This window comes from Ictidomys tridecemlineatus, chromosome 6 (assembly GCF_052094955.1).
Source record: "Ictidomys tridecemlineatus isolate mIctTri1 chromosome 6, mIctTri1.hap1, whole genome shotgun sequence".
NCBI lineage: Eukaryota > Metazoa > Chordata > Mammalia > Rodentia > Sciuridae > Ictidomys > Ictidomys tridecemlineatus.
In genome coordinates, this window is record NC_135482.1 from 87,056,720 (window position 1) to 87,075,127 (window position 18,408).

The window sequence follows — 18,408 nt, forward strand, 5'->3', positions numbered from 1 at the left end:
TTAAAGTTGATATGTAATTTCTACTAAGGTCTTGATGTTTCAGTTTGTTTTATAAATGATTTTATTTGGATCTATCTCAGTGGTCAATTTTATGCTTTGTAGATCCTGATTTAAGAAAAAGGACAAAGATTATGTAAGTATAACATGATATGGTTGGTCATACTTTTATGGCTATTCGAATTATTGGTTCATTGCAATCCAAAGAAAAAGAAGGTTTTATATAGATTACTCATCCTCTTCACTAATATGAAGGAGAAATTGCAAGTAGAGTTAATGTGATAAATAATATTCTAGTAATATAGTTCTCTGAACTTATTTAAGAAGAATATGTTTTGTAAAATTAAGGGATGCATTCAATCTGTATTAGGTAACAGTCACATTGTTAAAGAAAACAGTAGTAAAGAAAAAAGTGCACAGGGAAAAATCTTCACATTCCTTCCTCTCTAAAAAACAAATGAAGAGGGCTGGGGTTAAGGCTTAGCGGTAGAGCGCTCTCGTAACACATACATAGCCCTGGGTTCAATCCTCAGCACCACATAAAAAATAAGTAATTAAATAAAATAAAGGTATTGTGTCTGACTACAACTGAAAAAATGAATATTAAAAAATGAAAAAACAACAAGCAAAAAAAAAAAAAGAAGAAGAAGAAATAAAATTCAATGGTAGGGATTGTCACCAATGGCATTATCCCATTGAGAAGTTCCTCCCACTCCTGTTTTTGTTGTTGTTGTTGTTTTTTTGTTTTGTTTTGTTTAACAGATGGTGGATTGTCAGATCTGCTATTTTTTTTTCCTTTCTGGTCTCTAATAACAGGATTATTGTTAGCACCAGGTTTGTAAGTCAGTGGTAGAACTTGTGATCAGCATGTGCAAGGCCCTGGGTTCAATCCCCAGCATCACACACACAAAAAAAAATTGAATAAATAATAAAAGGGAAATAAAATTTTGAAAGATACTGCAAAAAATAAATAATGACTTTCTTGTCTCCTATTGGTAATCACAGATATTCTTCCTGATTTAGATACAATTCTTTTAATAATTTTAGAAGATGAAGTTCAGAAAAAATATTTATAATTAAGAGAATAAATGTTGCTTTTTGCATCTCAATGCCATCATTGACGTAAAGCTCCAGTAGCTGAGGGCAGCACAGGCCAAGGTAAAGGGAAGAACAGGCTGATTATGAAAGAGAAGAACTTTTCTAATATTTGCATTCTTATCCCAGAATTTAAACATAGAATTTAAAATCCTGTAGTTACACCTTGTAATTCTTATAACAGAAATGAAATGAGAGTTCTGCATCTGTCAATAAGGTCTCTTCTATTGCTTGAGGTTCTACTATGGATAATTTCCTTACAGCTGTAAAAACATTAAAATGTTTTGAAAAATTAGACAAAGGATTACTACTTCTTGAAACATGACGTAAAATTTTTATTTTTCTAACTCCTCTGATTATCTCTCTTATAGTTCTAAAAATTGTTACTGGCACAGTTCCACTTTTGTGAAGTGGTAACTTTATGAAATGTCCACATAATATCTTAGCTTGTTTCTTTAATAGAACATTTAATGAAATATTTTACTGATAAACTTAACACTTTGTTATTGCTTCTGTTATTTCTAATAAGAAATGCAATTTACACCAGGCATAATGGCACATACCTATAATCCCAGCGGCTCATGAAGTTGAGGCAGGAGGATCTCAAATTCAAAACTAGCCTCAGCAAAAGCAAGGGGTTATGCAACTCAGTGAGACCCTGTCTCTAAACAAAAGAGAAAATAGGATTGGCAATGTGGTAGGGTAGTCGAGTGCCCCTGAGTTCAATCCCCAGTGGTAACCCCACCCCCCAAACAGAAATGCAAGTTACTATTGGAAGTATCACAGACAGAAGAAGAGTAAAAAGCAAATGCACGAATGAACAAAGAAATATGGGGAAACCATTTGTGTTGGGTGAAGAGAATGTTATATCACTAACAGTTGTCTTTCCACCAGAATGTTATTTTATAGAACCAGGGCAAACTTATAGTTTCCTAGATATAGGAAACTATATCTAATGTTGTCATATAAAGGCCAGAGATGATGTTATAAAAGATATGTAGATAGGGAAAGGAATTTGTGGAATACTCCAGAGTAAATGAGTCCAGTCTGTCTTTTAAATTAACCAAAAAGATTTGGTCACTGCTCACCTAATCTATAGTTAAAGAAACAAGACTTTGGTGGTATAAATTTAGCAATCACATATTAGATAAATCTAATTTATTTTTAGAATAATCTTATGTGATATTGGGTCTAATTTATTCCAAAATGCATTCATTAAAATCTGCTCTAATGAATACAAACACTTATTTAATTTTTAACTTATTTTTTCCACATTTTTATTTTTAATTTTTTTAGTTGTTAATGGACCTTTATTTCATTTATTTTTATGTGGTGCTGAGAATAGAACCCAGTGCCTCACAAATGCAAGGCAAGCACTTTAACACTGAGCTCCAACCCCATCCCTTTTCCACATTTTTATTGATGCATTGTAGTTGTGCATATTGATAGGATTTGTTGTTACATATTTATACATGCACACAATAGAACAATATAACTTGGCCAATATCACTCCCTAGCATTTTCCCCTTCCTTTCCTGCTTCCCGCCACTTGGTCCCTTTCCTCTACTGATCTCCCTTTGATTTTTATGAGATCCATCTTCACCTTCGTTTTCCTTTTTCCTCTCTAGCTTTCCCATATGAGAGAAAACATACCACCCTTATGCTTCTGAGTTTCTTATTTCACTTAAAATGGTGGTCTCTAGTTCCATCCATTTTCCTATAAATGCCATAATTTCATTCTTTATGGCTGAATAAAACTCCATTGTGTATATATCCTTTATCCATTTCTCTGTTGATGAACACCTAAGCTGGTTCCATGGTTTGGTTATTGTGAATTGTGCTACTATAAACATGGATATGCATATATCACTGTAGTAAGATGCCTTTAATTGTTCAGGGTAAATACCAAGGAATGATATAACTGGGTCATAGGGTGGTTCCATCCCTAGTCTTTTGAGGAGCCTTTATACTGATTTCCATAGTGGTTGTACTAATTTACAGTCCCACCAACAGTGTAAAAGAAGCACTTATTTTATTTAATTTATTCAATGAACAGATATTGAGTTTGCATGGTTACCTGGCAATTTACTATTAGGTGTTATAAAGGTATTCAATTTAAAAAATAAAGATCTGTGAGTTTCCATGGGTACATAAGATTTTTTTTCTGGTGAGAAGTTTCAGAATTTTCATCAGGTTTTCAAAGGGATTGGTAATATCTAAGCACTTTTTTCCCCTTCATCATCCCCCCAAATCAGAGAACCCCTTGTGCTCTTTCTAGCCAGGAGGAAATACTTGCACAGCAAGAGATGAAACTGCTGCCTGAACTTCATGGGTAATGGGGAGATCCCTTTGTTATCAATAGTAACTCCATAATGAAATATAGATTCCTTGTTAGAAATTCAGACATTCTGGAAGGCAGTAGAGTGTTAAAGTTATAGAAGATAAAATATATTCTGGGAAACAAATTTTGATCAAAAAGTGAGGGAGGACTGAAAGAGATCATGGGTTCACCAAACACTTAAGAAAGTGAAAGGAGTTTGTGCAAAGAAGACTCAATGAAAGGAGAAGCAGATTGTGTTTGAGGCATATTTATTCTGTCCCATAAACTTGACAAGTCGAGTCAGGAGCTTACAATGGAGCAAACAAGCAAAACCAGGGGCACTTAGAGAGGCAGTGGAGCATACATTCAGAACAAGAACTCTGGAGCTGGATGCCAGGCTTCAAGTCTCAGCTAGACCACGTGTCCTGGCTTTGTGAAGGGGGACAAGTTACTTAACCTTCATGGGTTGATGAGATGATTAAATGATTAATAATGCAGGTGAAGAGCTTAGTACCATGCCTGACATTCCTCCTCTGCATGCATATAGAAGGTAGGAGCCAGCTGGAAGTCAATGGATTCCTTTGTTTTCTCCTGGCAGCTGAATGCACCGTGATGGGTATCCCCAGTGTGACCACAAACCTCTCTGGCTTTGGTTGTTTCATGCAGGAGCACGTGGCTGATCCTACTGCTTATGGTGAGGTTTTTCATCCTTAATCTAATCCTGGGAGGACTGACCTCTAACCACATAGAGCGCAGGGTCTTAATGGAACCTAAGTCTAATGTTGCTTTGATAATTAAACTGATGTTTATACTTCTTTCATAATTAAAAACAGATTAAATTATGTGATCCATAAATAAGAATGCTATTATTAGTAACTATATTTCCCCAAAGAGAAACTGCATAAGGACTGCAAAACCTGGACAAACTTTGCCCTTCACCTATTTTTTTGTTTTGTTTTGTTTTGTGGTGGTTGTCGTTTGTCTTAAGTCTGGTTAGGTCCTCTACTTCCTAGAAGTGATATTACAATAACTATAGTCTTAAGAGTACCTATAATGATTGTTATATAGAAAAAAATATATTATTATTTTAAAGGTCATTGCAAATTGGAAAAATTCACGTAATTTTTTAAGATAGGAAAGTTTGTATATCACCATCTATTTGTTTATGTTGCTTAGCAGAAAGAAAAGTTAGAATGGAATGGATTCTTTGCCTACACCTATTCAATTCCCTTGGTACTTACAATGGCACTGCTCTCTTACCTCAGACTAGAGTGTGGTTCTCAGCCGTGGCGGGCATGGTGGGAATGCTGGGGAGTCTAAAAGGCACTGATACCCAAGTTCCACTCCAAGATTCTGGTTAGTGAGCATCCCCTGGAAACATATAACTAGAGAACCAGACTTTTCTAAGTAAAATTCTCTTCATTGGACGTGTGCTGGTGATGGTTTTAAGCCATTAGAAGGATATTACAGAAGAAAATTAAGCCTTAAAATAGAAAAGACCAAGTGGAGGCAATAATTGAGTCAGGGAGCATATGATGCATATGGTTTTTGGTAGAACTAAAGAGATAATGGAGAATAAGAGAATAAATGTTTTAAGATTTGTCCTATTTTTACCTGTTCTTTGACTTTTGTGCTCTCCAGGTATCTACATTGTTGACAGGCGATTCTGCTCTCCAGATGATTCTTGCAATCAGCTGACTCAGTTTCTCTATGGATTTTGCAAACAGTCACGGCGCCAAAGAATCATCCAAAGGAACCGGACTGAGAGGCTCTCAGATCTTCTGGATTGGAGATACCTAGGGAGAGTAAGCAAATTTTTTGTTAACACAGAGGACAACTTTAAAAATTCCATTAAAATGTTGATTTTAGTTATAAATCTGTGAAGTTAGTTGAGTATCATAATTGTTCAAATCTCAGTGATATTTTCATGTACTTTTAAACTTAATGTGAGTTTTCAAATTCCTAAGCCCAATTATTCACATTTGGTTTGAGTCTATCTTAATAGCAAGTCCATCAGGATCTAGCAGTAATCTAACTAGTTATTCTATTGCTGATGCTTAACAGAATGCATTACAGGTATACAGAGACATTTCCTGAAGAAGAGGAAAACATTAAGAATTTCCTCACCTATGGTGCAGGGGTGGAAGTGACATTATTTTTCAAAATGATGAGTACAGGAAAGGCCCCCATTCAGTCAAGCAATAGGTTTGTAAGCTCAAATAGTCACATATCTTAGAACTGAATGGTTCAATAATAAATATATGGATTTTGCTATGCAAGCTGAACTTTCCCAGCCAAATGACAGAGGCCGTTTGCTAAGCATCTATAGGTAGTAATGCCAGTGCTTCATTACAACTTGGAGGGTGAATTTTACTATCCTTATTTTTAAATGAAAACGGTAAGACAAAGCTCTTAGAAATTGTTTCTTACTTAAAATTTGAAGCAGGATTTACACCTAGTCTCTCTGACTTACAGCCTCATCTCCTTTCTGTGCTGTGCTGTTTCTCTAGAGTGAAACCAGTGTTTTCAGTCACCATAGTGCTCAATTCAGAGCTCAGTATGGTCTGTTTCCTCCCAACTTTGTATTTCTTTTTTGCCTATGCATTGAAAAATAATAATACCATAACTAATCATTTCTTTCCTAATGCTTAAATTGATTGAATAGTTTCTGCCACTTTAAAATATATGTGTGTGTAAACACAAACACATTTATATATATATAAATATCTATACATATATATATGTGTATATATATCTATACATATATAGATATATATACACATATATAATCTGTTATATATGTGTATAAGAAAAAAGTCTTATATAATAATGCAATTATTTAGATATCTATATCTATCTATTGTTTAACCCATGAACTGGTTTTCTATCGACAGTATTACCAGCATGCCAGGCACCTGACATTAAGCAGAGCTTTTCCAGATAAATTCCATATGGAGCCTACATCACCACCAGCGGTAAATATATAATGTATTGTTGATTTGTTTTTAAAGATAATTTTTTTTATTTATGATAAGTTCTAACAACATTTTTTAATTTGGGAGTAACGAAATAATAAGCTTTATACTTTTTTATGGTGTCAAATCAGAGCAATAAATAGACGAATTCACAAATCATACTACTTCAAAGCCCTCAATTCAGAGTTCAGTGCTGCCTAGGATGAGTAGATAGCTGATTCCTGTCGTTGGAGAAACACCCCCATTTTGTAACTCCCTCCAACTTAATGCTTGAAGTGGCTCTGTTAGGCATCTATTCTTTTAGAAGTTGTTCAAAAATAAACTGGTCTGCTTTAACAGGATTTGTTATCCAAGGGAATGTTTTAAATATAGGCTGACCACTTGGCAAGAATAGAATAGAATAAATTCAATCATTGCAGGAGGAATTGGACCAGATAAGCACTTACATTCCATTTAGTAGTGCCCGCCAGGGAGTCTTCTTCTAAAGTCCAACTCGATGTTTATATTTATGAAACTAACATGGGCCACATTTGCCATCAGATTCACTTAGAAGGGTAGAAGACCGGGAACACAGTTTAAAGCAGGGTGGCATCAGGTATTTTTCTTTAATGAGATTAGTCCTTGCAAGAGTCTAAACAGTGATCAGAGAAGTAAATTTCTTTGGACCCCTATGTGCAAGAAGATAATAACCAAACCATTGGGTATAAGATTCACCTCAGTGGAACCTAGTGGCCTATCTCTGTAGTCCCAGTTACTCAGGAGGCTGATGTGGAAAGATCTCTTGAGCCCACAAGTTTGAACAAATCCAGGCAACATAGGCAGATCCCATCTTAGAAACCAAACAAACAAAGATCCCATTTAACTTAGTAGTTCTATGCCCATCTGGGGCCAATATCTTGTGCAAATTTTCACAAACACAGTTCTACCATCCCCACAAGGAATATGCTCAATGACAAAAGTCATCAAATTCAGGGACTCCACAAATCTGTGGATTCCCATCAAGTATTTACCAGTCCCTCAGAGTGGATGGAATCTGATCAGTCTGGGGTCAGTTTTACCATAAACAGTTTTGCCTAGTATCACAACTTATAGTCTACCTACATAGGTTTCCAGAGGTACAGATCTAGAAAGATTGGCCTATACAGAAGGTGAAAGAGTTTTCTTAATTTCCCTATCTATAAATTCCCACTCCTGTGTTTATGATTCTAGTAGAGAGTTGATTGCTTAGCTTATTTAGAGGCAGTCACTCCACTTGATTACTTAAGATATATTCATCCACTTGTCTAGTTATTCAACTAATTAAGTATTTAGCACTTACGCTATGATGGTCCTTCATGCAAGATTCAGCTCTTTTTTTATATTGCTTTCAGGTAAAGCATCTTAATATTGAAATGACCATACATGTATGACATAATAATGTGTAAAAATGATTGAAACACACTGCAACATGTTTATACATTTCGTCTTCAGTTCAAGCCTTTGCACTCTTAAAGGGAGGTGATCATGCTTTTCAACTTGTTTCTCATGTAGCATTGTGGTGCCTGATGCATAATTGGTGCTCAGTATGTGGGGTTTTTTTTTTTTTTGAGAGAGAGAGAGAGAGAGAGAGAAGTTTTTAATATTTATTTTTTAGTTTTTGGCGGACACAGCATCTTTGTTTGTATGTGGTGCTGAGGATCAAACCCGGGCTGCATGCATGCCAGGCGAGTGCGCTACCGCTTAAGCCACATCCCCAGCCCATTTTTTTAAAAATATATTTATTTTTTAGTTTTTTTTTTTTTTTAGGTGGGCACAATTTCTTTATTTTTTACATTTACGTGGTGCTGAGGCTCGAACCCAGGGCCTCACGCATGCTAGGCGAGTACTCTACCACTGAGCCACAACCCCAGCCCCCGATTTTTTTTTGAGAGTTTTCTTAGTGAATTTTAAGTAGTAGGACCATTCGATAAAAGTGATATTTACTTATTAACTAAGATGACAGAATGTGATGGAGTTTCAGGGTCAAGTAAGTGGCCTGGCCTCCAGGATTCTTTCTAGAGGTGGCCATTCATGGCATGCCCAGTCACATCCATAGATGACATAAAGACTGCCAGTATCGGCAATGTGCATGGCCATGAGATTAAATACTCTGGGTTCATCACAAACCTGGTGCAGATATTTGCTTACCACTTATGTGGCTTAGAACCTAGGACAAGGCATTTGGCCTTTCTTCACCCTCGATTTTCTTTTGTAAATGAGAACAAATCTATCAGAGTGTTACCCAAAAGTTAAATGAGATAACCTCTAGACAGCATCTGCCACATGTCAGTGCTTCATGAGGGATAGCTGTGTATCTAATGCATTTCACTTGAACCTGGTGGTACCAAAATCAAAATGAATTAAAGTTTGATAGCACCTGAACAGATCCCAAAAGATATCTAAACTCATTGTTTTCACATACATAGTGTGCACGTCACTGCAAGAAGTCATTTTACTGTTTCTGTCTTCCTTTTGTCTTTGGCAGACAGAAGGGTTTAAATATCCCAGGCCTTCCTCAGTACCACCTTCCCCAGCAGGGTCTCAGGCCTCCAGTCCTCAGAGCAGTGATGTGGAAGATGAAAATGAGGATGAGAGGTACGATGAGGAAGAGGAGGCGGAGAGGGATCGCTTAAATATCAAGTCACCGTTCTCTCTGAGCCATGCTCCTCGCGGGAAGAAAAAGCTGCATGGGGAATACAAGAACTGAATTGCACACTTGCCGAGCAGAGCTAATGTAGTAAGAATGTGGTAAGAATGATTATTTTAAAAGAATTAAAATGCTGCATTTCTTTGAAGTATTACAATGGAATTTATTCACTGCCTTAAAAGTTTAGGAGACTAATTCTAAGCAATTTCCCTTCTCTCTCCCTTTCCCTCCCACCTCATGCCTCTGTTTAATGTTAATATTTTCTTCCTGCTCTTCCTCCCTGCTCTGTTCTTAGCTGCTCTCATTATATCAAAGAAGACATTTGGTATTTGTTTTTTAGGGATTGGCTAGCTTCACTAAGCATAATCTGCTCTAGTGCCATCCATTTCCCTGCAAATTCCATGATTTTGTCATTTTTTAGTGCTGCGTAATACTCCATGGTGTATAAATGCCACATTTTTTTTTTTATCCATTCATCTATTGAAGGGCATCTGGGTTGGTTCCACAGTCTAGCTATTGTGAATTGTGCTGCTATGAACATCGATGTGGCAGTATCCCTGTAGTATGCTCTTTTAAGGTCTTCAGGGAATAGTCCAAGAAGGGCAATAGCTGGGTCAAATGGTGGTTCCATTCCCAGCTTTCCCAGGAATCTCCATACTGCTTTCCAAATTGGCTGCACCAATTTGCAGTCCCACCAGCAATGTACAAGACTACCCTTATCCCCACATCCTCGCCAGCACTTGTTGTTGTTTGACTTCATAATGGCTGCCAATCTTACTGGAGTGAGATGGTATACCGCCTGATTCACACTTCCTGCTTAGAATTGCTTTTGCTATTCTGGGTCTTTTATTTTTCCATATGAATTTTATGATTGCTTTATCTATTTCTACAAGAAATGCTGTTGGCATTTTGATTGGCATTGCATTAAACCTATAGAGAACTTTTGGTAATATCACCATTTTGATGATGTTAGTTCTGCCTATCCATGAACCAGGTATATTTTTCCCTCTTCTAAGATCTTCTTCTACTTCTCTTTTTAGGGGTCTGTAGTTTTCATTGTATAAATCTTTCACGTCTTTTGTTAGGTTGATTCCCAAGTATTTTTTTTTTTTTTTGAGGATATTGTGAATGGAGTGTTTTTCCTCATTTCCGTTTCAGAAGTTTTGTCGCTGATATACAGAAATGCCTTTGATTTATGCATGTTGATTTTATATCCTGCCACTTTGCTGAATTCATTTATTAGTTCTAGCAGTTTCTTTGTAGACCCTTTTGGGTCTTCTAGGTATAGAATCATGTCATCCGCAAATAGTGATAATTTAAGTTCTTCTTTTCCTATTTTTATGCCTTTAATTTCTTTCGTCTAATTGCTCTGGCCAGTGTTTCGAGAACTATATTGAATAGAAGTGGTGTTAGAGGGCATTCCTGTCTTGTTCCAGATTTTAGAGGGAATGCCTTCAATTTTTCTCCATTCAGAGTGATGCTAGCCTGAGGCTTAGTACAGATAGCTTTTACAATGTCAAGGTACGTTCCTGTTATCCCTAGTTTTTCTAATGTTTTGAACATAAAGGGATACTGTACTTTGTTGAATGCTTTTTCTGCGTCTTTCGAGATGATCATATGGTTCTTATCTTTGAATCTATTGATGTGGTGAATAACATTTATTGATTTCTGTATATTAAACCATCCTTGCATCCCAGGGATGAATCCCACTTGATCATGGTGCACAATTTTTTTGATGTGCCTTTGTATCCGATTCGCCAGAATTTTATTGAGGATTTTTGCATCTAGGTTCATCAGAGATATTGGTCTGTAGTTTTCTTTCTTTGAAGTGTCTTTGTCTGGTTTCGGAATCAGGGTGATATTGGCCTCATAGAATGAATTTGAAAGAGCTCCCTCTTTTTCTATTTCCTGAAATAACTTGAAAAGCATTGGTATTAATTCTTCTTTAAAGATTTTGTAAAACTCTGCTGTATACCCATCCGGTCCTGGGCTTTTCTTGGTTGGTAGTCTTTTGATTGCTTCTTCTATTTCATCCATTGATATTGGTCTGTTTAAATTGTGTGTATCCTCCTGACTCAGTCTGGGCGAATCATATGACTTAAGAAATTTATCGATGTCTTCACTATCTTCTATTTTATTGGAATATAGGTTTTCAAAATAATTTCTAATTGTCTTCTGTATTTCTGTAGCATCTGTTGTGATATTACCTTTTTCATCCCGTATGTTAGTAATTTGAGTTCTCTCTATTCCTCTCTTCATTAGCATGGCTAAGGGTCTGTCAATCTTATTTATATTTTTGAAGAACCAACTTTTAGTTTTGTTAATTTTTTCAATAGTTTCTTTGTTTCAATTTCGTTGATTTCCGCTCTGATTTTAATTATTTCTTCCCTTCTGCTACATTTGCTGTTGTTTTGCTCTTCCTTTGCTAGGGCTTTGAGATGAAGTGTGAGCTCATTTATTTGTTGGTTTTTTTCCTTTTTTGGGGGAATGACCTCTAGGCAATGAATTTCCCTCTTAAAACTGCTTTCATTGTGTCCCATAGATTCTGATATGTTGTGTCTGTATTTTCATTTATCTCTAAGAATTTTTTGATTTCCTCCTTTATGTCTTCTGTAACCCATTGATCATTCAGTAACATATTGTTCATTTACCATGTGATGTAGGATTTTTCCTTTCTTCTTTTATCATTGATTTCCAGTTTCATTCCATTATGATCAGATGAAATGCATGGTATTATCTCCACCCCTTTATATTTACTGAGGGTTGCCCTATGGCATAATATATAATCTATTTTTTGAGAAGGATCCATGTGCTGCTGAGAAAAAAGTATATCCACTTGATGACGGTTGATATATTCTATATATGTCAGTTAAGTCTAGGTTATTGATTGTGATATTGAGTTCTATAGTTTCTTTATTCAACTTTTGTTTGGAGGATCTGTCCAATGGTGAGAGAGGTGTGTTGAAGTCGCCCATAATTATTGTGTTGTGGTCTGTTTGATTCTTGAACTTGAGGAGAATTTGTTTTATGAATGTTGCAGCACCATTATTTGGTGCATAAATATTGATAATTGTTATGTCTTGTTGGTGAATGGTTCCTTTTAACAGTATATAATGTCCTTCCTTATCCCTTTTGATTAACTTAGTCTTGAAGTCGATTTTATTCGATATATGGATGGCCACCCCTGCTTGCTTATGAGGACCGTGTGCGTGATATATTTTTTCCTAACCTTTCACCTTTAGCCTGTATATGTCTTTTCCAATCAGATGTATCTCCTGGAGGCAGCATATTGTTGGATTTTTTTTTTAATCCATGTTACCAGCCTATGTCGCTTTATTGGAGAGTTTAAGCCATTAACGTTTAGAGTTACTATTGATATGTGGTTTGTACTGCCAGCCATGTTTGGTTATTTATCATTTGTTTTCCTAATTTAGTTTATTTCTCCATGATTAGCTTTCCCCCGTCCTCTGTCTTTACCGAGGCACTTCCCACTGATGGTTTTGGTTATTGTTTTTCATTTCTTCCTCGTGTAGTGTATTGGTCAAGACGCTTTGCAATGCTGGTTTTCTGGCTGCAAATTCTTTTAGCTTTTGTTTATCATGAAAGATTTTTATTTCATTGTCGTACCTGAAGCTTAATATTGCTGGATACAGATTTCTTGGTTGGCATCCATTGTCTTTCAGTGTTTGAAATACGTTGTTCCAGGATCTTGTTGCTTTCAGCGTCTGTGATGAAAAATCCATTGTTAACCTTATTGGTTTACCCCTGAATGTAATCTGCCTCCTTTCTCTTGTAGCTTTTAATATTTTCTCTTTGTTTTGTATATTGGATATCTTCATAACAATGTGTCTTGGCGTTGGTCTACTGTGATTTTGTGTGCTTGGTGTCCTGTATGCATCTACAATTTGTATATTCATTTCCTTTTTTATTTCTGGAAAGTTTTCTGTAATTATTTCATTCCGTAGGTTACTCATTCCCTTGGTTTGAATCTCTGTGCCTTCCTCTATCCTGATAAGTCTTAAAGTTGTTTTTTTATGTTATCCCATATCTCTTGGATGTTTTTCTCGTGATTTTTAATCAGCCTTTCTGAGTTGGCTAGACTCTTCAAGATGAAATATTTTGTCTTCATTATCTGACGTTCTGGCTTCTACTTGCTCCACTCTGTTAGTGATACTCTCATTTGAGTTTTTAATTTGGTTTATCATTTCTTTCATTTCTAGAATTATTGTTTGTTTTTTTTTATAATCTCTATCTCCTGATAAAGATACTTAACTTCTTCTTTTATCTGTTTATGTAATTCATTTTCAATGTATTCTTTCACTGTTTGAATTTGCTGTCTCGTATCCTCTTTAAGATTCCATTCCATCTGTCTAAGGTATTCCTTGAGTTCCTTATATGACCATTTTTCTGATGGCTCTAGGTCCTCCTGAATATTTAGGCTGTCCTGCATTGTTTGTATTTCTTTTTTTCCTTGTTTTTTCATGCTGCTCATGTTACTTCTTATTCTGTTTGACTGCTGAGTTACTGTTTACTCCTATAAATTTATTTGATGCTTGGGAGAAAAGGTATTAGAAGGGAAGAGAAGAAGTCACTAAAGAGAATGAGAGTAAGCAGATAGAATTCAAGGAAGGGGGAATAAGAGAATTGAAAAGAAATGAAAAGACAAATAATAATAAAAGAATGAAAATTAAAATTAAAAAAATAATAAAATAAAAAAATTTAAAAAAAATTAAAGAAAAATATTTACAAAACAACAACCTAAAAATGAAAATGAAAAAAAACCCAAATTTAAAAAAAAAATTAATAAATGCCGTCTTAGAGTTTGATTAACTTTTCTTCCAGTAGGTGGAGCTGTGCCCACTGGGCCAAGCTTCTCCTGTCAATACGGGGGAACCAATCACTGTGCAGCCGCTCCTCCTCCCAGACTGGGCGGGTCTCCAATCCTGGATGCCTAGGGCCTTCTCTTGTGTCTAGACACTTTTCCTCTTTTCCTCAAGCCAGGACCCACTCACTGGTGACACTCACCACAATATAGACTACATGCCAGGTCTGCTGCTCCTGGGAGCCCTGTTTTCATGAACGCCTGGGCACACTCTCCCTGTTTGCCATTCCTTCAGGCCCTAAGTTTGTAGAGCTTGGGGCTGAGAACCCCCAGCGAACTTGCTTGCCCTCCGGTAGCCACGCCCCTGGTAGCTGGTGCAAGAGACCTCAGTTGTCAGCACTGGTGGGAGCAGTAGCCGGGAGTTCTGCGCCGCTAGTCCCTCGCCACTCCTGATTCCCTTGGTCTGGCTATCGCGCTCACGGGAGAGCTGGGAGTGGGGAAGGGCCCTTAAGGTTTCCCCGCTGTGTGGAGAGGGAAGGCTAGGGCATTACACACCTGTTGACGCTGGTTTCAATGAATTTATCTCCTCCGCCGCGTTTTGGTGACGTCAGTTCTATGTCATGCTGGTATCCCATGCAAATGGTGACAGTTCGTTCCCTTTGCCGGGTGACCAATGCAACGGGTGGGTCCTGACTGTCTCTCCCAAGCCCCGTTTCAATCTTGTGGCCACTGCCTATGCAGGCTCGGTTGGCTTTTACTTCCGTAGGATCAGAAGGGCTGACCACTTGTTTCGGTGGGATCGTTATTGCTGAGTCACAGCGGTTTGGCTGTGGGAAGCAGGCGAACGAGAGCTTGAATTCAGCCGATCCCGGCTCGGTGTGTGTTCTGAGAGGCCCGGACTGTTCGCCCCAGATCTACATCAGCTCTGCATTGCCTAGTGATCCTGAGCTAATAGCATTTAGACAGTTTACGACTCCCTATGCCCGCGCAGCTGAAGAGGTCAGAGATTTGATCTCTCCACGCCCGCTGCCATGTTGGATCTTGAATAGCCATTTTGTAATTTAGAATGAAATCCAAGTTACGGCTCCCAACTCTTGTTTCTCCCTTAAATTTAGGCATGAGGAGGAGTATTAAAGGGACAAGACTGGACGTGTTTTTAAAATGGATGATTTAAGCAATAAGAATTTTCTTTTAGCAGTGTTTATTTTTAAATTATCATTATTTTAATCCTTTGCTGTATAGTGTCTATACAGTTTCTATACCCTACCAAAAAAGTCTCCCATTTCCCTCCCAAAGGATCCCGATCTTAGCTATGAATGTGTACTACCTACATACTTTAAAAAACTGTCTTTATTGATTATTTTTAATTTTTCACATGTATCAGAACCATTAATTTATATTTAGTTTTCCAGAAAATCATCAAAATCCGTAAGAAAATAGCTATCCTAGATCAAGATCTTGATGCATATGAATGCATATTTTAACAACTCTTCTGAATTATAGAATTCATTTTCAAATTAATGACCAAGAGATGTTACCACCTGTAGTGTATCATCTTACTGTAACATTTTTTTCTATTGTTAAATGGAAAGCCCTTTTGAAAATTTGGTTAATTTTCCACAGATGACAAATTGCTAAATCCAAATGAATGAATCCAGAAGTATTTAAAGATTTAACATTAATTCACAATATCTTGTTTTAAAATCTTTTTTAAATGTCATGTGGAAAACAGTTATGAATAGTGTCTAATAATAACATTTGAAACTATCTTTTTAAAAAAGAATTAGCAAAAAATAGATTACTTAATCAAGGACAGTGTTTTTATTCTGTGGTGTACTTAGACATATTATTGGATAATAATAATTAAGCAGATTTATGTTTTAAATGTAGTTAAATCTAAATTGGCAAAAAACAAAACAAAGCACATTCACTCTTGGATTCCTTTCTTATGACTGAGTAGCCATTCACTGTATGTTCCATCTAAGTGCTCAGTGAATATCTTGATTGACAAATCAGTTCGCTTTGGTCTATAGAAGTTCTTCCACTGGGAAGACCATTACTGGATTGGTAATGATAACAGTGGAAGAGTCATAAAGACAGTATGTCTGATAGTTCAAGACTAATGGAAAACTGTAATACAACTATTTTCTAGCTGGGAAAAAGTAGAAGAATAAATGGACATATCAACATAAGCAAGTCAAAATGGAGGATAGTTGCAAAACTCATCTTTTAAAAAAAAGATTTGTAAAGAAAGAAAAAAAATATCTAAAGCCTTATCCTTGAAAAATGCCCTGTGAATGTCAGTTAACCTAGGGCCTGCAGAGTGATCTAAAAAATTCTGCACTGGACAGCAGGAAAAAAATGATATGGATTTCTACTATATACTTATTTGCTGAATTACTAAAAAGATCTAATGCTTAAAAGGAGGGAGGGTTCACTATTATGACAACCATAAAAATGTATCCCTAGTGAAGTCACACATTGTATATTCAAATGATATTCTTGATTGGTAATTGGATGGTCTACTATTATTTGAGCATGAATATACAGTAAAATATATAAAAAAAACTTTAAAATACAAGTCTTTTTAATTCTATGATTAGAAATGTATACAATATAATACACAGTAATTAACAAATGCCAACACCTGTTTTTTGAATGGCACGTGTGGGAATCATAATTTCTACCTGCACTTAGCCCCCTACTCAGAATCAGCCCCATCCTTCTGTAGTCATTTATACATACTTTTCCCAAGATTGACAGAGTCTGTGAGGATAAACAAATGGGATTGATGGTTAGTAAATGACTGTGTCTAGTATAGTGCCTTGCGCACAGGAGTTGTATCAATAAATGGTTTTACTGAGAGAAATAGAGTTACAAAAATTTATGCTTTTTAAAATTAGAGGATTATAGTTATTCATAATAGTTGGGGTCATACATTCATATAATTTGATTTCAATCCCCATTCCCCACCCTTTTCCTCTCTTCCTTCCTTCCCATCTTTTCTTTCCTTTATTGGTTTTCCTTTCATTTGTTTATTTTTGATCAGTACTTTCTACATAAACATAAAGGTGAAATTCCCTGTGGTACATTTGTATATGCATATTATGTGATTTTGTTAAATTCATTCCACCCCTCCCTTTATGGTCCTTCCTACCTCTCAATTCTCCACTGCACACTGATCTTCCCTAAATATTTATGATATGTGGATCCCACTTCCAATGCCTTCTTTCCTTTATTTTACTCTAGTTTCCACATATAAGAATTGACATTCAATCCTTGACATTCTGAGTCTGGCTGATGTCATTTAGCATGATGTTCTGTTTCCATCCATTTACAGGCAAATACCATAATTTTCTTCTTCTTTATGGCAAAGACTCCATTGTGTATGGATACCACATTTTCTTGATCTATTCATCTATAAATGGGCACCTGGGCTAATTCCATAATTTAGCTATGGTGAATTATGCTGCTATAAATGTTGATGTGGCTCTATTACTCTAGTATGCTGATTTTAGTTCTTTGGCATAAACACTAAAGACTGGGAGAGATGGGTTGTACAGTGATTTGATTCCTAGTTTTTTTAGGAATCTCTATAATGCTTTCCAGAGTGGCTGTCCTAATTTTTAGTCCCACCACCAATGTATCAGTGTTAACTGTTATGGTTTAGATGTTGTGTCCCCCAAAGGCTCACATGTGAGACAATACAAGAAGGTTTGGAGGAGAAATGATTGGCTTATAGCCTTAACCTAATCAGTGAATTGAGTGGTAACTGGAGGCAGGTGGGGTGTGGCTGGAGAAAGTGGTTCATTGCGGGTGTGGCTATTTTGTATCTGGAGAGTAGAGTCTGTCTCTCTCTCTCTCTGCTTTCTGATATCATGTGAGCTGCTTCCCTCTGCCACACTCTACCTCCATGATATTCAGCCTCACCTTGATCCCTGAGGAATGGAGTCTGCTGTCTATGGATTGGGACCTTTGAAACTGTGAGCCTCTAAATAAACTTTTCCTTCTTTATAATTGTTCTGGTCAAGTCATTTAGTCGCAGCAGTGAAAAAGCAGACTAAAACAGTAACTCTCCCCTGACATTCTTACCAACATTTATTATTATTTGTGTTCTTGATAATTGCCATTCAGACTAGGGTAAGATGAAATTTTAGTGTAGTTTTTATTTGAATTCCCTTGATTGCTAGAAAGTTGAACTTTTTTTTATATATTTGTTCATATATTTTCAAACATTTGTGTTTCTTCTTTTGAAAAATGTCTGTTTAGTTCTTTTGCAAATTTATTGATTGGGTTATTATTATTATTATTGCTATTTTTTGAGTTTTTTACATATTCTGGATTTATTTTTTCGGTGTTAAGTATTTTTAGCTCTTTATATATCCTGGATATTAAACCCCTGTCAGTGGAGCAGCTGAAAAAGATTTTCTCCTATCCTATAATCTCACTCTTCACACCAGAAGCTCACGTGTGAGACAATTCAAGAAGGTTCAGAGGAGAAATGATTGAATTTTAATAGTCTTAACCCAGGCTG

General features: G+C 36.3%; 1 protein-coding gene across 2 annotated transcripts in view; it reads left to right on the forward strand.

The window, feature by feature from the left end:
- Gys2 (glycogen synthase 2) overlaps positions 1-18,408 on the forward strand; it is a 70,860-nt gene that overhangs the window by 43,015 nt on the left and 9,437 nt on the right. For both annotated transcript variants that reach the window (XM_078015115.1, XM_005328907.4), the window contains exons 13-16: positions 4,011-4,106; positions 5,054-5,217; positions 6,307-6,387; positions 8,891-9,153. In XM_078015115.1, coding sequence (XP_077871241.1) covers positions 4,011-4,106; positions 5,054-5,217; positions 6,307-6,387; positions 8,891-9,112 — 563 coding nt within the window. In that variant the 3' untranslated portion in view covers positions 9,113-9,153. The remainder of the gene's footprint in view (positions 1-4,010; positions 4,107-5,053; positions 5,218-6,306; positions 6,388-8,890; positions 9,154-18,408) is intronic.